This window comes from Panthera uncia, chromosome B1, assembly GCF_023721935.1.
Source record: "Panthera uncia isolate 11264 chromosome B1, Puncia_PCG_1.0, whole genome shotgun sequence".
Classification (NCBI taxonomy): domain Eukaryota; kingdom Metazoa; phylum Chordata; class Mammalia; order Carnivora; family Felidae; genus Panthera; species Panthera uncia.
Window position 1 is genome coordinate 43,211,983 of NC_064811.1, and position 24,588 is coordinate 43,236,570.

General features: G+C 40.8%; 2 protein-coding genes across 9 annotated transcripts in view; one reads left to right on the forward strand and one right to left on the reverse strand.

Annotated features, from left to right (window-relative positions):
• Positions 1-20,707, forward strand: part of TMEM165 (transmembrane protein 165) — a 35,667-nt gene extending 14,960 nt beyond the window's left edge. For 2 of the 4 annotated variants that reach the window (XM_049630493.1, XM_049630495.1), the window contains exons 3-6: positions 6,422-6,597; positions 7,356-7,538; positions 11,622-11,727; positions 12,403-13,231. In XM_049630493.1, coding sequence (XP_049486450.1) covers positions 6,422-6,597; positions 7,356-7,538; positions 11,622-11,727; positions 12,403-12,479 — 542 coding nt within the window. In that variant the 3' untranslated portion in view covers positions 12,480-13,231. Of the gene's footprint in view, positions 1-6,421; positions 6,598-7,355; positions 7,539-11,621; positions 11,728-12,402; positions 13,232-14,035; positions 15,412-20,397 lie in introns of those variants that run through there. The other 2 variants (XR_007457760.1, XM_049630494.1) reach the window with 2 other exon arrangements.
• The window catches only part of CLOCK (clock circadian regulator), a 127,633-nt gene continuing 117,530 nt past the window's right edge, over positions 14,486-24,588 (reverse strand). For all 5 annotated transcript variants that reach the window (XM_049630492.1, XM_049630488.1, XM_049630489.1 and 2 more), the window contains one exon: positions 14,486-22,084. In XM_049630492.1, coding sequence (XP_049486449.1) covers positions 21,905-22,084 — 180 coding nt within the window. In that variant the 3' untranslated portion in view covers positions 14,486-21,904. The remainder of the gene's footprint in view (positions 22,085-24,588) is intronic.

Below are 24,588 nucleotides of genomic sequence, written 5' to 3' on the forward strand. Positions count from 1 at the left end.
CTTGAAAATCTCTTATGGATCACACTGTCATTTATCTGCAGCAAAAATTTGCATATAAAGTGAATTTTAAAAGAGACCGGCGCCTGGGTGGTTCAGTCTGTTAAGCGTCCGACTTCGGCTTAGGTCACCATCTCATGGTCCGTGAGTTCGAGCCCCGCGTCGGGCTCTGTGCTGACAGCTCAGGGCCTGGAGGCTGCTTCGGATTCTGTGTCTCCCTCTCTCTCTCTGCTCCTCCCCTGTTCATGCTCTGTCTCTCTCTGTCTCAAAAATAAACATTTAAAAAAAATTAAAAGAAAAAAAGATACTGATAGTTTCCTTTGTTAAGTCTTCAAATGTTAATATTTTTTACAGATTATAGTTATTAATAGTACAGTTGATCAAAGCAAACTATATCACAAACTACATACATTCATATTACGTATATTTAGCTAATATATCACACTACCCAACACATTTTTTTAAAGTTTGGAAATGCATCTTTTAATGAAATGATAGAACTATTCTCTTTAAATTAGCTTATATGTCCTTGGATGAATATTTCTGTTGATAGAATTAAGCAGGGTGTCGCCTCAGTTCTGATCTTTATTTTTTTAAAGCTTATTCCTTTACTTTGAGAGAGAGAGAGAGAGCGAGCACAAGTGGGGAGGGGCAGACAGAGAGGGAGAGAATGTGTTCTATCAGCACAGAGCCCGAGATGGGGCTTGATCTCACAAACTCATGAGATTATGATCTGAGCTGAAATCAAGAGTCATACGCTTAACCAACCGAGCCACCCAGGCACCCCTATTTTTTTTTTAATGTTTATTTACTTTTGAGAGAGAGCTCAAGAAGGGGAAGGGCAGAGAGGGAGGGAGACACAGAATCCGAAGCAGACTCCAGGCTCTGAGCTGTCAGCACAGAGCTGGACACGGGGCTCAAACCCATGAACTATGATGTCATGACCTGAGCCAAAGTTGGACGCTTAACTGGCTGAGCCACCCAGTTGCCCCTACATGTTAGTCTTTTACTTAGGAGTACTTTGTTTAACTGGCTATATTTAGAAATAATTGAGAAAATTGAAATATTGTTCATTTGTGTGTACTTTTGCCAATAAAGGATTTTATTTAAAAATTGTATCACATCACATATTTTAAGTACATTTTTGCCAGAACCTTGGAGCTGCAGATATAGCTCATTCAGTTTATGGAAAATGTCTGCCACGTTACCTGATTGCTATAGCAGTTCTAGTAGGTCCATAGTAAATCATCTAATCCTGTGACTGTCGGTCACAAAGCATTTGACTTGGTTTTTGAATTTAAATGAACATGATGGGGCGCCTGGGTGGCTCAGTCGGTTGAGCGTCCAACTTCGGCTCAGGTCATGATCTCGCAGTCTGTGAGTTTGAGCCCCACGTCGGGCTCTGTGCTGACAGCTCAGAGCCTGGAGCCTGCTTCAGATTCTGTTTCTCCCTCTCTCTATGCTCCTCCCTGGCTCACACCCTGTCTCTCTCTCAAGAATAAATAAAAAAAAAAAATTAAAAAAAAATTAATAAATGAACATGATATGCATCCCCATGACAACAATCTGCTTTAGAATTCTTCTAAAATGGACGATAGGTGGCTGGATTAGGCATGGCACCCAGCTATGAGAGTGCCACAAGGGCGAAGTAAGACACCGAGGGCTGTAGTATTTCCTTCTGATGATCTCTTTGCTTCGTGTAACAAGACTCTGCCTTAGGGAACATGCATTGTTTACACTGGTTGGGGAATGAAAGAGGCACAATTTCTCAGTGAAAATTGTCATTCCTATCAAGGCCCAGGTACCCTATTTCTTTTCTTTTTTTTTTTAATGTTTGTTTATTTTTGAGAGACAGAGCGTGAGCAGGGAAGGGGCAGAGAGAGAGGGAGACACAGAATCCGAAGCAGGCTCCAGGCTCTGAGCTGTCACCACGGATGTGGGGCTTGAACTCATGAACCATGAGATCACGACCTGAGCCAAAGTCGGACGCTTAACCGACTGAGCCACCCAGGGGCCCTGCAGGTACCCTAGTTCTAATGCCATGACCATTAGTTCCAACAAACATAATGCCATTATTTCTGATGTCATGACCTTACCAGAAACTTGCATAAGACAGGAAAGCCCCAAAGCCCTGTGTCTGATTTATGCCTTGATTGAAGACACCGGTAGTTTAGACCCCCTCTCTGCTGCCCGAGGACATCTGTTTTTCCGTACTGTGGGGAAATGCACCATAGAAGGCTGGGTAAAAGGCATCCTTGTAAAGGAGACAGACGGCAACCAAGAAGGGATGTGAGAAAGGGAAGCCGGCAGGACCCCTTAACCACAAGCATGTTTTTAGGCAGATGAATTTTAGGAAAGAGAACCTATGGAAGTTGAACTTCTGGAAATAGATTCCTTTGCAAAATATTCATCTGTGTCCCCTTGTGAAGTCTTTGAGAATCTCTGGGAGTATGTCAGTCCCGGTTCGGAGATTGCACATTTGCAGCTCTTGTCTCTTATACGCCAGTGGAGGGCTAAGCATGGGGGGCCGGGGCGGGGGGTCACATTCCTGCTCAGCCCCTCACTTAGCTGGGGGCATTTACCTAGCCCCTCTGTGCCATTTGACAACAGCATGATGAGAATCCTGTGTACTTCAGAGGTTTTTTTTTTAATGTTTTTATTTACTTTAAGAGAGAGAACGTGAGTGGGGGAGGGATAGAGAGAGAGGGAGAGAGTCCCAAACAGGCTCCGCACTGTCAGCATGGAGCCTGATGCAGGGCTCAATCCCATGAACGGTATCATGACCTGAGCTGAAATCAAAAGTCGGACGCTTAACGGACTGAGCCCCCCCAGGCGCCCCCGTGTTAGAGTCGAGTTTACTACTCTGCTCTTCCTCCTCATATTCTGAGCACACTGCTCTTTCTCCCATTTCACTCCTTAGCCACTTGTAATCTGATTTCTGCTTCTGACATCTTTGCAAAGGCTTCAGTAACCAGCTTCCCTTATTAGAGCTCAGTTTTCATTCCAGTGAGCCCCCGCAGGCCACATTCACGGGCATTCCCCACCATTTTATTCTCTTGGCTTCTGTGACACCATGTGCTTATTGTTATATTTCTGTTTCTCTTCGAAAACACTTTGTACCAGTAAATATTCACATCCCCCACCATTGTATCCTTGGCCCATTTTTTTCCCCTTCACACTAATGTCCTTGTGCTGAGTGTTCTCAGTTTAATTACCTAAAACTCCGTGAGTCCCATATCTCTATCTTCACTCCAGATTTTTCTTGGAACTTCAGCACTGCCACGATGTAGAAGGACCAGTACGTTTGTAGCTCTGTTCTGACTGGTTGCAAAGTCCATGCTTAATGAGAAGTAACATCTCACTGTTCCCAGAGCAAAAGTGCTTGAGTATCTGAGGGAAAGTTTCCAAAGAAATAGGAAATAGAGGGAGAGTGACCAGGAGAAGAAAAAGTTACAATGCCAAGTAGTTTTTTTGCTCTCCCATGGAGATGTCAGGCAGAAGGCAGAAAAGATGGCTCTATAAGGATCAGTAAGTATCAGGGTGTTTTCATTTTAAGACTATCTGAAGAGGGGCGCCTGGGTGGCGCAGTCGGTTAAGCGTCTGACTTCAGCCAGGTCACGATCTCGCGGTCTGTGAGTTCGAGCCCCGCGTCAGGCATCTGGGCTGACGGCTCGGAGCCTGGAGCCTGTTTCCGATTCTGTGTCTCCCTCTCTCTGCCCCTCCCCCGTTCATGCTCTGTCTCTCTCTGTCCCAAAAATAAATAAAAAAACGTTGAAAAAAAAAATTAAAAAAAAAAAAAAAAGACTATCTGAAGATAGAAGGAAAACTGAGTTTAGGAGATTTAAAAAGGCTCACTACATTCCATTTTTAAATTTTAAAACCTTTTATGGAAAATATTTTAAATTTACAAAGTTGCAAAAATAAAATAGTACAAAGAACACCTGTACACCTTTTATACAAATTCAGTGTTGTTAGCATTTTACCCCAGTGCTTTAGCCTGTGTGACTTACCTGTCTATATCTAAGTAAAATTATATGTGTAGTTACATACATAATTTATATATTTATATATATATGACATGTACATGTTATATATGCAGATACATAAAGTAGATAAATATACACATATATCTTCATATACAGGAATAGATGGATACATGCTTTACCATCTGTATTTTAGTTTTGTCAGTTGATTTAATATCCTCTGTAGCAGTTTTTCCCCCTCCCATAGAGGAGGAGCTAGTCTAGGTCAGGTATTACATTTGGGTCTTACTAGTTTGTTAGTCTTTTTTTTTATTTTAAGTTTTTTTATTTTTAGAGAATGTGTGAGCTGGGATGGGGCGGGGGGGGGGGGGGGGGGGGGGGGGGGGAGAGAGAGAATCTTAAGCAGGCTCCACACATGGGGCTCCCACCCAGGGCTCTGACCCCACAACCCTGGGATTGTGACCTGAGCCAAAATCAATAGTTGTACCCTCAACCAACTGAACTATCCAGGTGCCCCTCTTTTTTAGTCTTTTAATCGGAAACACTTCGACAGCCTTTTCTTGTGTTTTACGATATTAACATTTTTTTTTTTTTAATTTTTAATGTTTTTTCATTTTTGGGAGAGAGAGAGACAGAGCAGGAGCAGGGGAGGGGCAGAGAGAGAGGGAGACACAGAATCCGAAGCGGGCTCCAGGCTCCGAGCTGTCAGCACAGAGCCCGACGCGGGGCTCGAACTCACGGACCGCGAGATCGTGACCTGAGCCGAAGTCGGGTGCTCAACCGACTGAGCCACCCAGGCGCCCCGATATTAACATTTTTTAAAGAAGACAGCCCCTCCCCTTTTAATGGATTGCTTCTCATTTTGTGTTTTTCTGCTGTTTCCTCATAATTAGATCAAGGTAATGCATTTTTGACCAGAATACTGCATAGGTGATATTTGTCCCTGTGAGAACGTCACATCTGGAAGAACAAGATGTCCGTCTGTCCCTCAGTGACGTCAAGATTTTTCTTGTGTCCTGTCTTTTTCTCTTTCCCTGCAACTAATATGCAGTCTTTAGGGAGACACTTTAAATAAGACCGTACGGACCCCCTGTTCCCCATTGTTTAGGGTTAATGATTCTTCCATGATCTCAATTTACCTTGATAATTGCAGAATGATGGCTTTCTGATTCTAGTAGCCCATCCCCGTGTCCAGCGGGCCTGGCATACTACGCTCACAGAGCTCTCCTTCCCATCCCACTCGTTTATCTCTTTGTTGTCAGTATAAACTTAGGGATTCATTGTTTTCAGTGGGTTATAATTAATTACCTAATTATATTGCTTCAATTGCCCCAGATTTGGCTGGGGGAAGCCCCTCCAAGCCAGCTCCCATGTCCTTGCGTCATGTTCCCATCATTGGTTTTGCTCCTCCGTACTTTCTAGTACGACAAGATAGCACAAGTTCAGCTTGTACCTGGTCTGCATAGGCCTGGAATTAGCCATTTTTCTGAGGAGGCTTTTAGTGGGGAGTGGTGTGAGAAGCCAAGAATGGATGTCAAGTGGCCTCATTACTGAGATGTCTTTGCTTTTTGGCCTTTTCACTGGATAGAGCTAGAAAATAATAGGTCTGTATTGTGTGTGTACATATACATATATACAAATGTATATGTTTATACATATAACTAGAATGTAGACATACACATAGGTGTAGATGTGATGTGTTTCTAAACATGATTTTAAAATCTTGAATTTTGTAATTATAGTGACCTGGGACTATTTTACCTGTGCAGTTATACATTTGGCGTTCATCCAGATTTTGAAGTGTTGTACCCATTTTATAAAAAGAGCATGTGAAGTAAAGGATAATTGCATTTATTATTTGTATGAAAAATCTCCTATGGCCCTTCTGTAGTTTTTAAGTTTTAACTACTGAACTGATAACGCTGGTATAAATGTGTTTCATGGTTAGGATTTGGGTTCTTGATACAGTTCCAAGGTTTTTTTGGTATAACTTATACAGTGGTCCTCTTTTCTTTAATGGTAGGAAAGAATGATACTGAATAAATTTGAGTCTGTTGTAAATGTTATTTTAGGGTATGTTATAGCAATGATTTGTTTTTTATCAGATATATTGAAATAATTACAAAGGAGCAGAGTTTGAATCATACCTATCATTTGAGAATCTTGTCATGATTCTTCACTAAAGAAGTTTGCAATTTAAAGACTTGTGATGAAGAAATATCACTTGCGTATGAAAGTGGTATAGCTTCCAGGTTACAAGATGTCCGACTCCTTAGAGGGCATCAGAGTTAACTTTCTACCTAAAGTTGACATGACATGTGGCAAGCCGGGTTATTATGTTTTAGATGAGCTTTTCCTTGAGGACAATGTTCAGTTATGATTTCTCATAATCAGAATTATGAGACGCATGCTAATTGTCCATACTCTGCATTTTCTTCCAGTTTTGTTCGGCTATGCCACCACAGTCATCCCCAGGGTGTATACGTACTATGTTTCCACTGCATTATTTGCCATTTTTGGCATTAGAATGCTTCGAGAAGGCTTAAAGATGAGTCCAGATGAGGGTCAAGAGGAACTGGAAGAAGTTCAAGCAGAATTAAAGAAAAAGGATGAAGAAGTAAGTCATGGCGCTCCTAAACGTCTGGACCGAAAAAGCACTCCACTAAGAATAAGTATTATCCGGAGGTTTTCCATGGTTATCCGTATCTGAGTGATATATGTGGGCTCCTCAAAAGAAGTTAAAAAAAAAAAAATAGAAGCTTGTTTTGCCCACTTTGCATTCTTAGAGCTGTCTGTGATAAGACGCTGAGTGAACGGGGATGTGGTAGAGTGTCAACCTCATGGGATGAGGTTCCTCAGGGGATTATAAGCTCTTGCAAAGCAGGAGCTATAGTTTGTATTTTACAAGTTTCTTCCCACAGCATTTAGGATAGTAAGTGATCAGTAAATATTGGTTGATTTTGTGGTGGAGGAACGGAAGAATTGAGAATATAGTGTGTGTTGCTGTGTGAGACCAGTGGTTCAAAAGAGAAGTTTGGGGTCACGTAATTTTTTTTTAATGTTTGTTTGTTTTTAAGGGGCGGGGGCGAGGGGCAGAGAGACAGGGAGACACAGAATCCGAAGCGGGCTCCAGGCTGTGAGCTGTCAGCACAGAGCCCAACGTGTGGCCGGAACCCACAAACTGTGAGATCACGACCTGAGCCAAAGTCGGACGCTTAACCGACTGAGCCAGGTGCCCCTGGGGTTACATAGTTTTAGTTTCTTGGAGCATAGTCCATAGAATTTAAGCAATTTTTAAAAGAAAGATTAAGTAATTTTGTACTCTTTTTATTTGTTTGCTGGGACTACTTTCTCTCTTTTTTCTTTTTAATTTAGTTTCAACGAACTAAACTCTTAAATGGACCGGGAGATGTCGAAACGGGTGCAAGCACGACAATACCCCAGAAGAGATGGCTGCATTTTATCTCCCCCATCTTCGTTCAGGCTCTCACACTGACATTCTTAGCCGAATGGGGTGATCGCTCCCAACTAACTACGATTGTTCTGGCAGCTAGAGAGGCGAGTAATACTTGAGAAATGACTGCTTCTGTATTGTTAAAACTAAGCATAACACTGTTACTTCACTCCACAGGATCCTGAACAGTCCATGTGGGCCAAGAGACTACTTCATATGTTAGACTATTTTCTAATCCCTAATAATCCCAATTCTCTTTAAAATGAACGGTCTCCAGCTTCTGCAGGCAGATGGTGTCCTGTGGCCCAACCTAACTGCCATCTTTGGACTTCTGTTTACTCCTCTTCCCTCCAGGTTTGCTGGAGTGATAGATAACCATGGCAGTTGTCTTGACTCGGTTTTCTGGCTTTTCTTAGAACTTCAGTGTTTCAGGGGTTACTTTACAAAATACTATTCAGTGGAAAATCCAAAACAGCCTAAGTGTCCAGCACAAGAGAAATTAGTTCATTCGTTTACTAATTTCTACATAGCTCTGGGAATATTCACTCTTTGGTGAATGGAAGATTCAGGAAATCAAAATGTTCCCAGTGCTTATCTCTGGGTAGTGCAATTACAGGTGACTTGTTTCTGGATATACAATTTGCTAATCTTAGCCTCGGAATACTAAGGTGTGGAATGGTAAGCTAGGGGAGACTTGTGGTCACCTTGTCCTGCCCTTTGCTCTAAAGATGCACAACCTGAGGTCAGAGACACCTGGCAACTTGTCCAAAGTCATAAGGTAGTAGCAGTGGCAAGGACTAGAAGCTGTGGCTCTCAGCCTTCTAGCATCTTCTACCATATCTTGTTCATAGATATCAAATGCCACTTATGTAAAAGCTAGCTTTTGGGGGGAGGTTGTTTGCTTTTAAAATTATAATCTTTATTTCTTTTGAGAAGAATTAGTAACGTTTTACATGAGGTGTCTTATTGTTCACACAGGTCTGTTAAGATCTGAGGAGATGGTTGTGGAATGCAGTACTGTGGAGACTTTTCAGTCTCTTGGTGATCTTAGCTGAGGGAGTGTCTCCATCTGTTAAATTATTGTTTTTATCTGATGGTAGGATTTAGATAACAAGCGTGATTTGAATTTGTCCTTAACTCCTAGGAGATGCCTACCATAAAAGAGCAAGTTCCTTAACATAGGCCACAGTTTAAAATACAGAATGAGGGACGCCTGAGTGGCTCAGTCAGTTGAGCCTCCGACTCTTGATTTCAGCTCAGGTCATGATCTCCTGGCTTTGTGGGATCAAGCCCCATGTTGGGCTCTGCACTGACAGCGTGGAGTCTGCTTGGGATTTTCTCTGTCCCTCTCTCTCTTCCCGCCCGCCCCCCCCCCCCCGAAAATAAATAAATAAATAAATAAAACATTTAAAAAGAAAAAAAGAAGAGAAAATACAAAACAAGTTGCAGGCCCGGACCAAGGGTTGGGACGGGGCTATTTGGTCAGAGAAGCATCAAAAATGTTGTATTGAAAGAAAAAGAGGAACTTGGTTTTTTCACTTGAGTCCTGTATTTTAAAACTTCCTTTTAAAATGTCACTGTAATGGCCGTGCCCTATAGTTTTCTTCATTCTTAGCCTTTTTTAGCGGCTTTCAGATTGTCAGCATTGGGACTTGAAACAAAGTCACCTCTTTCTGTGGTGGTGGGGACAGTGGTGGTGGTCCTGCCAGTGAGAGCTGTCATGATGGCAGAAATCACTACGTTTTTCTTCATCCTGTCGTCTGTGTGGCACAGACTGTGAAAGGTCCAGATCTGCTGTCCGTGTCAGCTCCCTTGGTCTGCCGCAGTCTAGCAGCGTGGAGTGAGTCCTCAGCTGTGTGACCGCGTTCCCGCACCATTTCCTTGTCTGAAAATGGGGCATTTCCCTACTTCGTGGGATTATTCCGGGGATGAAACAAGATGATGCACGTGGAGTCCCCGGTGCAGCGCCACCGGCCACCAGCACCGTGGGGATACTGCGAGCTCTTCAGGGGCAGAAGCCAGCTTGTCTGTTTCCCTTAACATTCCTAACCTTTTCTGGGTAGTTTTTTTATATAAATTATGCTGAGATGCAGTTCAGTCCATTTTAGTCTGAACTCTATTTCTTTGTTTCCAACTGAATTTAGTGTCCTTAATTAGGTACTAAGCAAGAAAAAAAAAAAAATGGGGGATGAGGTTCCAGGGTCAAATGAATTTGGCAAATAACAAAGACCGAAAACTTCTGTTTTAAAGGAACTTTTAAATTTTATTCAATCCAGTGACTGTTCAAGCACCACTTTGAGATAGAGTGACAGCATCTTCACGGATGCCAGCTGAGAAGTTTGAATACACAGAACGAGCAGTGCGGCCCCGCTCTGCCACACGTGGTTCGCAGAGGTGTCTGCGTCTCTTCCGTCCACGCTCTCAGTGGCAGTCCTGTCCCTGCTGGGTTCCGGATCACAGCCCCGTGTCTCCACTCCGTTGCTTAAACCTTTGCCTTTCTCCCAGCCCTGCTGTGAGCATTTTAGCACGTAGGAGCCTTTCTCATCTGCAGTTTCACACCTTACTGGATTCTGCTTCCCTTGCAGACGCCAGCCTCTCCGTCCCTCCCCCCGGTCTCAAAAGGCCGGGCTCTGATGGCAAACACGAGCTGCTCTACTTTCTTGGTTTCTAAACGCACCGGACCCTAGTTTCTGACCTCATCGGGAGGGTTGATGGGGGCTTCGAGTTCCCTGCAGCCACCCACAGGCCCCTCAGTGCTCCTCTTGGGAGGCTAATTGTCTGACTCCCTCCAGAGTCTTCTTTGGGCTCCTCTCCCTCCGTCATCCCTTCAGTGTTGCTTTTCTTACTGTTATGTCGTCCTCGGCATCTTCGTCTGCATTCTCCCTCCTAGGGCCGTTCTCTTCAGTCCCGTAGCTGCTTCACCATTGAACCCAACCGACTCCTGAACTTCTCCCACTTTTAACTCCTGTCAGCACCCATAAACCCTTTCTTCACTCCTTCCCCCCCCTTTTTTTTAATGTTTATTTTGAGAGAGAGAGCACGAGAAGGAGATGGTCAGAGAGGGAGAGAGAATCCTGAGCAGGTTCCAGACTGTGAGCACAGAGCCTGACGTGGGAATCAGGGCCTGAGGGGAAATCAAGAGTTGGACGCTTAAATGACTGAGTCACCCACGTGCTCCGAATAACTTTTTGAGTCATGTTGGTATTATCATAATTCATCTAGAGGACTATAGGTGAGAAGTATGGGTGTCATACCTGATTTTTCTCTTCTGTAACACCTATCACTAGGGTGTATCAATTCTGCCTCCTTAATTCTCAAATCCACCTGCTTTTCTCTGCTTCCAGTCTCCCACCCCAATCCAGGCAACTGAGCGCCTTGCCTTCAATCTTGTTCCCTTCCAGCTCATTCTCTGCACTAGACTTTTAAAGCATATACCTCCTGTTCTGTCACTCGCCAGCTAAAAACCAGTGTGTCTTAAAGTCTAAACTGTAAGCCTGTCGATAGGGTCCTTCATGAGCTGGCCTCCACCTAGGTTGATGGGATACCTCTCTTGTGACTCATTGGTTCTCTCTGGAAATGTGTGTTAACCTTTTCTGCAGTTGTCTCTTATTGCTGGCCTTTTGCCTTCTAGGATGTTCTCTCCTCCACAAGGTCAAATTTTCCCGCTAGTCCTTCAGAGGTATTCTTTCTGGAAAATTTTCACTGGTCTTCCCAGTCTGAGGGACTCCAGTTTGCTCTGGCAGCAAGGATTTAGGGAATGAATACCGTGTTCCTGGCTCTGAGTTGAAGCACCGAAGACACAGTGGAGAGAAGGGGAGGCCGGGTCTGTAAAGGCTTGCCTTGTTTCCTCCTAATAGCAGACACTACCTGAGTGAAGAGAGGTCTGGGGTGAGTCCCCTCAGCACTTGTCACTTAAGAGCTAAACATGGCCTGAATGGTGACAACTGCTGCCTGCTTGAATCAGCATTATTTTGATCTTAGAAATTTGTCTGCTTTTAGCTCGATTCCTGGATATGATTGCAAATATTCCCTCAAGCAGCTATTACAATTTTCCTACCTCACACACCTGAGTTTTTAGACGTGTTTAGGCTTTGCTATTCATCTCCATTTTCAGTGGCTAATAGTTATCTTTCTCAGGCAACAGTTTCAACTGCTTTTAAATTAATGTTAGTCACGCTTGCTTCCAGGACCCGTACGGCGTAGCAGTGGGTGGGACAGTGGGCCACTGCTTATGCACCGGACTAGCAGTCATCGGAGGAAGGATGATAGCCCAAAAAATCTCTGTCAGAACCGGTAAGTCTTTTGTGCTTTAAATTACGAAGAAAATATCACGTAACTCTTAGAATTGCTAAGAGATTAGAAAAAGAGCTGGTTCTTAGTTGTAACATTCTGGAGTACATTTGGTTACTGCTGTTGCAAACGTGGACTGTTTTTCACATACGTAGATGTTAGTAAAATACAAGTTCATCTGAAAGCCTTACTGGATTTTTGGTAGCTTTTTGTCAACGTAAGTAAAACAATCATCGTGTTGGAAATAAAACTTTCTGGCCTTAAAGGTGTGTCTTAGAAGATTGGGATTCGTAGGTGGAGACCATGTTTATGGATTCCACCTAGGAGAATTTCCTGTGTAGCTGCTAGGGCTTAAAAATGGAATACAGAAGTCTCTGCTTGTCAGAGATTGTTGAACATTTATTTTAATAACTGGGTTTTAAGATGAGTTACAGTCGTATTGCTGCTTATCAGCACTGTCTCAATTTCAACACTGTCATCTCTCGAGACAACACTGGGGAAGCAATGCACTCTTATTGTACAGTCAGGCATATTACGTATGCTTTGCTTCACTTAATGGGGCCTGAATGTTTCTAATTTCTTTTCAGGGTTTACCAGATTGGAAGAGTAATGGGCAACACCTTAGCTCCCTCCTAGAGGAATTTTGCCTTATTTCACTTTGTTTCTCTTCTCTTACAGTGACGATCATAGGAGGCATCGTATTTTTGGCGTTTGCATTTTCTGCACTGTTTATAAGTCCCGATTCTGGTTTTTAACAAGCCGTTTTTTAATTTGTATTTAGTTTAAGATAGGTAACTCTTGTCTTTATGTACATAGCGTGCATTATAACTAAAAGTGACGGAGAAGACATATTTTGTAGCATTGATTTGCCAGTTTGACCCATTTAAAGAAAGTATAATGTCCAAAAGAAATAATCATTGCTTCTGTTTGCAACATGGATTTTTAAAAGAAACCAGGTATCTAAGTGTGGATTTTTCTTTTCTCCAGTACAATTATGTTGATACGGTCGCCTTTCTTTTAGTTATTTGTGGGAGAGGGCATACATAGAACCATTGTGCGACGGGGTCTACCCTTGATTTTCTTTTAGTACTGACCCCTTTATGAGGAATATACATTTTATCCTGGATCACTGAGCTGTTTTTAAGATAACTGCCTTAACATTTTTCTTGAGGGAGGAATGAATTTTTATCTTTTAAAATATTTCCTTAAGCCAGTAAGCAGTTTAATCAAGTCTTTTAAAAATCAGTTTTCTTTTGTTTTGTTTTGTTTTTAAAGAGGAACATATTACTGTTATAACATGGCAAGAATTGTTTGCCAGGTTCATTCTCCCCCCCCCCCCCCCACCCTTTTTTTTTTAATTGGGTAGGAAACCCAATATAAAAACAGTCAATATTTGACAACGTGGAGTTACTAAATTAAAAGAGAATACTGAGTGTATTCGTATTTTTTCTATATTGAATAAACAATGTAACATAGATACGATGTAAATAAAAGTGGTATGACCAGAGCTTGTTTTCCCTTGTGTGTTATGTAGACTTGTAACTTTGTAGTATTAATATTTACAGACCAGTTTCTAAAGTCGGTATTAAAAAATAGGAGCCAACCGTCTTCTAAAGCACTGTCTCCCCATAACCCTCACACAGCTCTGTGAGGTAGAAGGTACGGACATCAGGATGAAAAGTTCTAGGCAGAACAGTGCATCAAACCACACTGTTGAATTCTAGAGCCTATAATCCTCGATTACATAAGGCTACCTCATCTTATCACAGTAACTTTGGTAATCACTGTCATTTAAAGTGTATTCTAACTTGACTGTTAATGATTCTATCCAAACAACATAACTGCCTTCTCCCAGCCTGCTATGTTCTATTACCATGTGCACTAACTAGCACTTATTTAATAGCCTCTTTCAACCTGAAGGGCATGTCTTCCGCAGAAAACTCCCACGTGTTCCTTGTGCGAAGTAGAACGGTAGACCCAGAGCAGATCGCGTTTACTGAGCTATTACGAAAGTCCACAATGTGTGATTTGTCATTTCAAGAGACTGTGGAAAAACCCAGTTAAGTCAGTGCAGCAACCATTCTGTAGTGACACTGTGGGAAAGACCGCTAACCACTATCGTGAAGAGATCTTAGTGATTGTTTGAACGGAAGTGTAATTACAGGGTAGAAAAACACAGTGTCCACCTGGGAAGATAAAACACTTCAAAGAAATCTCAGCTTGACATCCCTAGACCACACCATCACTCCCCTAATACTGCTTTAGATTATTACAGACAGCAAGCAAGTAATTGCATTCTTTCTTTTCCAAGACCAGAAAGGAGAATTCCCTGTTAGAAAGTAGCTGGTGCCATCACAACCCCGACTGGCAGTGCAGGCAGCCTGGCCCAAGAACTAGCTTAATGCGGGGGTAACAAACAGCATAGCTTTCTGAGGCTCTACCACCTTGTACCAGGACAGAACTACTACTACAAGAATTTGGCAGTTCCGACATGAAGCTACGAGGTAAAAATCGCTAATACAGTTAGACTCCATTGCTGAGTAAAAAGAAAAGAAAATGTCATTGGTGTTGATTTTAAAATATTTAATAGTCTTCCTTTAAAATCCAAAATAATGTGATTCTTACAAGTTATGTGCCACATAAAGCGGGTGTTATTTTTTGAGAAATGCAGGTGATACTGAAAAACATAGCACTGAGGTATTTTTTATTTTTAAAATTGAGTAAGGAAACAAAGTCTGGATCTAATTATTTTTACATTTACAAAAAAAAAAAAAAAAAACGAAAAACAAAACAAAAAAAACCAACCGATGCTACTGCTTGGCTCTTTTGTTATGATTTTAGGTTCGGAATACATTACAAAAGTCTACGGGAAAGAGCAATATAATAATAGTACATGTAGTTTTAGAAAACTATGCACATCATAACCTGGAGAAATGATCATACACCAAGAGGCCTGAGTGGAGGTAGGCTAATAAAACACGTTACCTCTTCTCAAAGGACAGCGCTGAAAAATAAGTGCAACCAATTGTAACACCAAATTGAAATGGCAATATTAAGTTGGTAACAAAATGATCCACGTTTTATGTAATATTGTACTTCCAAACACAGCTCATGAAAATCAGCAGAGAACCTAAGATAGCACCATTGAAACCATTCATTATCCCTTCGTGCTTCGGTACAATTTAGGATTGGGGCAGAATACAATACCTACAAGATGTCCATCTCGTTTTTATAAATCAGTTTGGATTTCAATTCAATGTTTGCTTTAGGAAAAGTACGTATTCTTAAGATCAGTTAGCCATGTACATATAGCTCTACCTTTTTGGAAGTTAAGACAATGGGCTACATCTAATTTTTATCTAACACCAAGAACCAAGCAGTAAGGACAGCAATGTCAAGAGTAGCACAACCAAGAACCACACAGAACATTAGAAAGAATTTGGTGTATGTTTTTACAGCTACTAACTGATGTTAACAATTAAAAATTTACAAAGATAAAACTTTTTTGCACTAACTGGTTTCAACACAGCACTGAATGTGACTCATCTTTGGGCTTCCATCTCTACAGAGAGTAAATGTGCAAGTGCCATACTGAGGCCCTTCCCCAACTTACGCCATAGTAAAACAGATTCCAAAATAATTCTAGAATGGTCTAAAGTTACAGCTGTTCTAGCTGACACGGGGGGGGGGGGGGGGACATTTCCTGGCCAACTTTGTTTTGCTTGATGATTGTCTAGGTACATAATACATCAATCTAAGGATAATAGAGCTTTCTCTACTAACTCTTTAGTACTGGCACAACCATTGCCAGCAGTGAATTTGCACCAGTACAGAATAACTCAAAACACACATAAAACATTTGAATGTCATTTTTTAAGCGATGTCACAGTTTGTTTCCTCAGAAATGAAAGCATACATTTGAAACACATTTTCATTTTAAGCCTCAGAGTTAAACATGTTCTGCATCATTAAATCCAACTTGTGGCTGACGTGCTTTGGTTATCATTCTCTGAGGGGTCCCGAAAGCTAGATGGTACACGCCGCTGGAGGCCTGTGGGACTCAAGAGCTCCTCGGAGAGCCCTAGAATGGAGAATTCTGTTCCGATGTATACTAGCTAAGAAGTATCCTCCAACTTGTAGGCTTCAAATGTCCCAACACTACTTGAGTGGCTAGTACTGTGTATGAAGGCTTTGTTTTTGTAGAGCCAAGCAACAGTACCCCAAAGACAGCAAACAGTTTTTGTAGGAGAGTACAGTGCACATACATTGTTCCACCTGTATTTAAGGACTTGAAATGGGTTTTACTATGGATATGATAGTGACAGCCGTTCGAAGATGCCGATCTTCTTACTAACATTTCCCCAAATGGGCAGAACAGAGGCAATGTGTGCCACTGGTTCTGTCCTACTGGCCTTTGGCTGCATTGGGGAAGTAATCCTATAAAAAGTACCCACAAAATAGAAAAGGCAGCAAGTGAAACTAGAAAAAAGGTTGGAGCTATACAAAGCAGATTTGGAAGGAGTTACCTTTATTTTTTTCTTAAATGAGTTGAGAACAGGAGGGAAGTGCCAGGGCATCCTGCTTTGGGCCCTCCACTGCCGTCCTGAAGTAAAACAGATTTGGATTGGCCCAGGGACCGTCCTGGTGAGGGCTGGAGACTGCGCCCCCAGATAGAGGAGCCAGTTCTTTTAAGTAGAAGATTACGAAGCAGAACAAAACAAACCACAAATTAAATACATGACACTGTGAAATCACTCTGATGAGAAAACAACACAGATATTTAAAAATATAAATAAATACATTTAGCCATTTTCATTCAACAAACCCAGAGAACTGCTTTCAAAGCAACTGCCTCTTTAAAATCACGTTCTAAATTCTTCCATAAATACTCACTATTTTGATTGTCACTGAATGCAGCACCTCAGTGTTTGCTGGTGGTGGTGATGGGATTCCACTTCAACAGTCTCTTCATAAACTATATCCTACTTCACTAAACGTTTCCCTAGGAAGACCCAGGCAGCTTACAAAAATATTGTTAAATACTCAAAGCAGAACCTGCAAAGTATTATTTTATTTAAGAAAAACAAGGAATGTAGTGTTAAATTATGACAAGGGGGAAAATATGCAAAACAGTCACATGGAAACAAAGTTTTAATTTTTAAATGTCCACATTTGCTGAATTTCTTGTGAGCTGTTCAATACTGTGTTAAATATCCTGAATTAATAACTAACTATACCAACAAAATTCATCCCCTGTGTTTCCACAGGAGACATATTTAAAATAAGACCAAATTATACTTTTCTTCAACTGAAGTTGTCTTTTTCTCAGTCCTTTTTGTGCAAAAGAGATTATAAGAGCAGTTCAAATGGAAACGCTGAAATGACATGCCAACATTTCAGAGCACATTTAAAACACCCAGAAGAATTCTTGAAATTATCATATTCTAAAATATTACTACCAGTCACTTTTAGGTTAGTTCTATACATCTATTCACACTGATGCAACTGTCCTAGGCCTCTGAAAATAAACAGGCTCATTGGTCTCTTTTGGTGTCCACACGCTAGGCAAGACAGGTTTACAATAGTGTCGAAACGGAACTAGCCATCTACAATCTCCTGACTCCGCCACATTCAGAACCAAAGTCAAAGTTCATTTGGCTACCTTGAAATCACTCCCAGAAACCTGCTACGGTTCACTGGATCTAAACATTTCTCAGAAATGTATCATTTTAAAATTTCACCTAAGTGATGATTTGGGGATCCTTTAGAAATGGTAATGCTTAAGATAATAAACTTTATCAAAATGAAGAGTTGCAATAAAGTGCTTGTTACATTTCAAAATGATGCTTTCAGACTGTGGTTATGTTGTTTTCGAAGTGTGTGCTATTCCTACAGAAAGGATCCCCAGGCATGAGAGTTGGGTGGTCTCACCTGTCTCAGAAAGCAGCAGCGCTATCTTTTGGTAGGCTGACGATAGGCACGTTACCCATGCGGATGAGGCTATACTAGTGCTATGGCAAAAGGGGGAGTAAATTAGAAAAGTGGAGGCATGTGGAGGGTTCCTACCATATTCATAGTTATATACAAATATATTAAATATGCTATAAAAATAGTCGACTCTTTTCCTTTGCATTTATTTCAGAAGCTCCTTTTAGAGGAATGCTCACCCAACCCAAACAAACTTAAAAGGGTCTCTCTCTCCAATCGCTAATTAAAATGGCAAGTGCCTTTGTGCTGTTCCTTTTCCACCATTTGAAAATTCCAATCTGCTCACTCCTGGCTAGACTCACTCAGCAATAGTAATATCCAGTGTTTATACCTTCCAACACTGACTCCCAAGGGACTAGGAATAGGATCACAGATATTGGAAAGGTTGGTTATAGACTTGAATGAGTTTCCCACAAATGTCCATCATCAACAAACTCAATCACCAAAGAAATAGAGAAAAAGAAAAAAAGGAGAAACGAGCAATACCAAAGTAAAATGCTATTTGCATTCCACTTTAAAAAAAGGAAAAGGTTTACCTCACTGTAGTGGAAACATTAGAAATCAAGTTGAATAATATCCAGCTGAAAACAATTTTCACCACTGTGGAGCCGGAGAAAGAGTACTATTTCGAGGGGCCCCTTTCTAAGGCCTCTTGAACAAAGGTTCATCTCCCTTCACTGCAATGCCCTGCATGGAGCTGCACTGCTTCAGTGCCCTTAACTAACTGCAAGCAGACCGCTTTAAGGCAATGACCAAAGACTCTTAGCACTTCTGAAGAATGCAAATAACATTTTCACTCTTCTGCACTAAGTATTCTGTAACCACCTATTCAAAGTCACTGGCATCTTTTATTACTAGTACATTCCTAAACCAGATGTAAGTAACAAAGCGGAGCATGGGACTCGAATTACCCCCTCAGCTAAGGACAGAGTTTGGAGACTGAATAGTAGTATTTACCTATTGCCATCCCCATCCCTCATATTTGCTTTTTCTCCAATATATTCCAACTCAAAAATCAGAGTACTTTTGAGCGTCTGGGTTCTGGGCTGACACCACTCTTAGCAGCAATGGGACTGACCCCCGCAGCCTCGCCTGAAGGGTTTAACAGCACTGGCACCGGGGGCCACCACAGTGCAGAGCAGGGCGACTGCACAGCAGCTCACGTTTTTCCAGATCTTCAATAGTTTGTCACTTAAAAAGTGCCACCCAGAATAAAATGTTTTGTAAGAAAAAATGAATCGCTGTGAGAGTACAGCGGAGGGAAGATGGTGACTTTTAAGTAGCTGAAAGGTGTCTCTATTTGGTATTTTTTCATTACGTAGATTTGGGATTTTAATGAACAACTTTGGCTACAGGAACGAAGAACAGGCAACTGCCCAATCTTCGTCAGAATGCTCAAGTCTCAATTATGGGGGAGGGGCAGGGGCAGCTCTGCAACCCAAGTTCAAGAAAAACCGGGGGCTGGGGGGGACGGGACACAGAGGAGCTGAGGCAGTTGGCGCTTACTAGCTCTTCGACAACACTTCATATTGACAGCCAAGGGAACGCAGCTAGCTGTCCCTTTAATTCTATCAATTCTAAGCAGGGCAAAAATGGGCTGTGAGGAACAACAGGAATTACAAAACATCATTTTGTCTAATTTTCCTTCCCAAATATCTATGAGGATGGAAAATACTTGAAGGGACTGGTAGAGGAGAATGTGAACAGTCTACAGATTTACCTTGTGGCTTGCCTTCTGCTTTGCCTTTGAAGACCTAAGTACACAGTACTCACCATTCACCATCTTTCCCTTTAAGTACGGTATTTAGAGGATAAATCTTAATAAATTATAGTTCTTCATATCTTTTGTTATCCATACCACTAAATATTGCCAATAAATAAATGAGGCACAACTCAGGTATATGGAATGGCATGGCAAGGTTGAGAAAGGCAATCTGAAAGGGGAGAAAACTAATACTGTTGCCATATTCTACATCAATTTCATCTATGTGTACCTACGCTCAAGTTACATACATATTCTGACAGCTATTCTTGACATTCATGAGGAAGTCAGAAATCTCTTCATCCAGATCATTTAGCTAGAAGAGGAGCTTCTTGATATGTTCATTATTGATTGGTATCCAGTGACACTTCTTTTGTAGAAGGCTAGGTACCAACTTTCTTTGGTTATTTTCTTCTTCAATATGAACTCTCTAATAGATGTGTGGCCAGGTAGAGTTGTCTGGAGAAAGACAAAGTCTATCCTTTTGGGATGATAGCAAAGTGAAGGACAGAAAAGTCATAAGAACGGTCTTAGAAATTCCTCTGACTCCTTTGTCGAGCAATTCTATAGTACAATATTTTCATTGCTCAAAACCTTTTTCAGTTCTGTTACACATTTCCTTTTAAGGTCAATTTTGAGTTAATTACAGCTTGCTATCCTCCCTTCAGTAATAATTTTTGATATTTTAATAAGGTATTCCCATTAATTTTCCTTTGCTCTGTGGTTGTCAATTTAATTATTAGTACCATAAAAGCTCTAAGATGGTTTTTTTATGTATGTAATTTCTGTTGGAATTTATTACCTTTAGAATCTAATATTGCCAAATGAAATCTTAGTTCACGTTTAGAAAGCATGTGAGTTACAATATTCTAGTGTTATAGTAAAGGCAAAGCCAATTCTTACCCCTTCTTTTTTCTTTGTAGGAATATCAAGATCATATATAGAAAACATTTACAGTAATTCTTAACTGTTCAGCTTTAAAGGAAGATGCTGATTTAGAAAACAATTTTGTGATCACATCAATGACTCTGATAGTGTCAGGATGTCACCTTGTATTTATTTCTAAGTTACTTGTACCTCCAGTCCAAGAGACTCAAAGCAGTCTTCGTGGAAACTTAGGAGAATCATAATGGCACTGACACCCACATGCTGTTAAAAATGTACTAAGGTTTCAAAACTGCTACTGAAACCAGACAATGAATTCAAGATGGTGAGTTATCACCTGAATCAAAATCAAGGCACTATGGGTTTTTTTTTCCCCTCAAATAACCCTGAATCATTTCTGACTAAAAGAAGCATTGAAATTGTGAAGGATAATAAAAAGATTCCAACAAATCCTAAAAGTTAAAATTCCCACCAGTGAGAATGTTAAAAAGTGCCTAAAATCTTTTGTGTGCAAATTTTACTCCTATAACTGAAACATTCTTGAAATTACTTTCAGGCTTATTGAAAACCGTTTACACAACTATTTCCAACTATGAACTATATATCAAAATATGTGACCAAAACTTCCAACCATCTAAAATAAAGCAGTGCAAATCCTATTTTCAAACATAAATGAAAAATAATGAAATAAAGGATATTTGAGTAACTTGAAAATCCTGTTGTCTCAATAATTTAACCTGGAAAAAAATATCCATTCCCAGCAGCACATCATACCTCACTGAACAAACTGTGACATCACAGCCAAAGTATGAACAAAAAGCCTTGTGCCCCGGAAAAGTGAGAACACTACCGTGTTGTAAACAAGAGGGGAAACAGAGGATGTACTAGTTTGCACATGGCGTCAGAATCTAAGGAAATATACTCATACTTAAGAGGAGATAATGCTTTCATGCAGCTTACAAAATGTTTTGCTTTCTCTCCTTTTATCCAGACATATACATAGTATTTTTACAGTATCTGTACATAGAGCATTTGAACCACACGACATTCTGAAATTACTATTCAATCATTATCTGAAAAGGGAGAGGGGATGGGGAAGGGGTCTACTGGGTCTACCGAACTGTCTTCATGGCATCGTTGTACGCAAACCCCTGACATGACAGTGGCGTGTCCTCTGTAACACTTGAAAACAGGCACAGAACCACTAAAAGTTACTAACATCGTTAGTGCCTTTCTGATTGACCGGAGGTCATGTTTCATAGCTGAGCTTAACATTTGGCAATCTATCTTTCCATTTGAAAAATAGCTGGGTGAGTAAAACACTGTCAGAATTGGCTATGGCCCCATGATCATCTCCTGCTGGCTGGTATTTAATGTACATCTGTAGCACTAGGCAGCACTTTCCCTGCTAACTAATTCCAGAAACTAGAACACTCAATACTGCATCTTGTGAAACTGCTGGACCTTCTCCTCCTAGTCTCAGATCATCTGAGCAACTCTTAGGGACAACCCCTTCCTCCTGAGATCAGAGAGGAGGGATGTGTGCTACTGTGGTTGAACCTTGGAAGGATCGGTCAAACTGTCAGTCCTGTGCCGATTCAGTTGCTGCTGTTGCTGAGACTGGTGCTGCTGGTGATGTGACTGAGGGAAAGTGCTCTGTTGTAGTGGAAATGCAGCAGAGAGGATAAGCTGAGTCGAAGGATTCCCGTGGAGCAACCTTGAAGTCTAGAAAACAAATGAATTATGCAACATTGCTTTACCCTCGTTATGCTGTCTACATCAAGATTTACTCAAGTTTTCTGCTCTACATAGGGACAGAATCCTTAAATTCCACATAATCTACATCATTTGTACTTTCTCATTTAAAAATAGTATTTTGGAAAATGCTTATGAGGCTTTCCCTGCTTTTGAAAGTACAGAATTTCTTTCTTTAAGGAATCTGAGCTAGATATTTTATGGTAGAGAAAGCAATTTATGTCATGAGACCAACCACACATATTTTTTCCTTTTATAAATCCTAAAGACCACAATTTTAGACAGTAAAATGTAAGCATAGGCAGGAACATACGAAACATACACTCTGGGGTCAAAGAGACAGTGCCTCTGCAGTCTGTTCAGTTGGTTGTGGCGGCACGTCAGTAGCCCAGAGCATGGGCCACCGGGTTCAAACTCTGGCTAACCCACTTGCTAGACTGTGTGACTTGTTCAAACTATTTACTTCTTTGGGACTCGGTTTCATTTACAAAATTAAGATAATCACAGTGCCTCCATACTGAGTTTTTATGAAGATTAAATATTAACATTAGTGTTATTTAAAAGTACCAGAAAAACGAAGGCAAAATTAGACACTTAAGTCTTCTATGTAGCAGTGTGGTGTAAAAACCAACCAACCAATCACACGAGGGCACAGGATCTGAAATCAGAAGCCTTCAATTTGAGTTGTGCTCTGCCATTTATTAGCTGTGTAACCCTGGGCAAGTCTCAACTCCGTGAGCCTCTTTCTTTCACCTGATTTCTATTTCTGGTTATACAAAGGAAATTAGCCCAAAGAAAGTGAAGTTTTAAATGAATTTTCTCAGTCTTACTGACAACACACCTTGATGCAGCGCTCCTAATCTAAACATATGATGGGAGATTTTTGCAAATGTATATAAAGGACACCTGTGCACACACGTGTGTGCGCACACACACACAGACACACACACACACACACACAAGGACAGGTCTTTGAACCCTACACTTTGCCAAGGACCTAGAAAAACTTCTTTTTCTCTTATTTAGAAAAAGTTTTTGTAACATAAAGAGCTCAGGATATTTGTGAGTCTTACAGGATTACAACAGAGGCGTATTTGGAACCTGGTGTTATATAATCAGAAAAGCCAAATTGTGTATTTACTATCTACATAGAGGTGCATTTCTAAAGGGTATTGTCTACCTTATTTCTTTAGGGGTCCCATGTCTTTGGGATACTTTTTTCAGAAGGGAGGGATAAGAGAATGCTTTTTATTTATTTATTTTTGGGGGGCGGGGCAGGTTAATTTGTTTTAATTCCAGTATAGTTAACATAGAGTGTAATACTAGGTTAGCGATAGTGGTTCAACACTTCCATACAACACCTGGTATTCATCACAAGTGCACACTCCTTAACCCCCGTCACCTATTTCCTCCCCCCAACCACCACCTCTCTGGTAACCATCAGTTGGTTCTCTATAGTTAAGAGTCTATTTCTTGGTTTGCCTCTTTCTTTATTCATTTGCTCATTTGTTTCTTAAATTCCACATACAACTGAAATCATATGGTATTTGCATTTCTCAGTCTGACTTGTTTCACTTAGCATTATACTCTCTAGCTACATCTATGGTATTGCGAATCACAAGATTTCATTTTTTTCACAGCTGAATAATATTCAATTGTGTACACACACACACACACACACACACCTTCTTTATTCATTCATCTATTGATGGACAGTTGGGCTGCTTCCATAATTTGGATATTGTAGATAATGCTGCAGTAAACACAGGGGTGCAAATATCCTTTCAAATTAGTATTTTTGTCTTAAGTGTTTTTACTTTATTTTTTTAATGTATTTATTTAAATTCAAATTAGTTAACATACAGTGTAGTATTAGTTTCAGGAATAGAACCCAGTGATTCATAACTTACGTATAACACCCAGTGCTCATCCCAACAAGTGCCCTCCTTAATGCTCATCCCCAACCTACCTCCTCTCCAGCAACCCTCAGTTTGTCTTCTGTACTTTAAGAGTCTCTTATAGTTTGCCTCTCTGTTTTTATCTGATTTTTCCTTCCCTTCCCATATGTTCATCTGCTGAGTTTCTTAAATTCCACAGATGAGTGAAATCGTATTTGTCTTTCTCTGACTTATTTCACTTAGCATAATACACTCTAGTTCTACCCATGTTGTTGCAAATGGCAAGACTTCATTCTTTTTCATCGCTGAGCAATATTCCATCGTATATAAGTTATATATATACCACATCTTCTTTATCCATTTGTCAGTCGATGGACATTTGGGCTTTTTTCATAATTTGGCTATTGTTGATAGTGCTGCTATAAACATTGGGGTGCACATGCCCCTTCGAATCAGCATTTCTGTACCCGTTGAAAAAATGCCTGGTAGTACAACTACTGGGTCATAGGGAAGTTCTATTTTTAATTTTTTAAGGAACCTCCATACTGTTTTCCAGAGTGGTTGCACCAGTTTGCA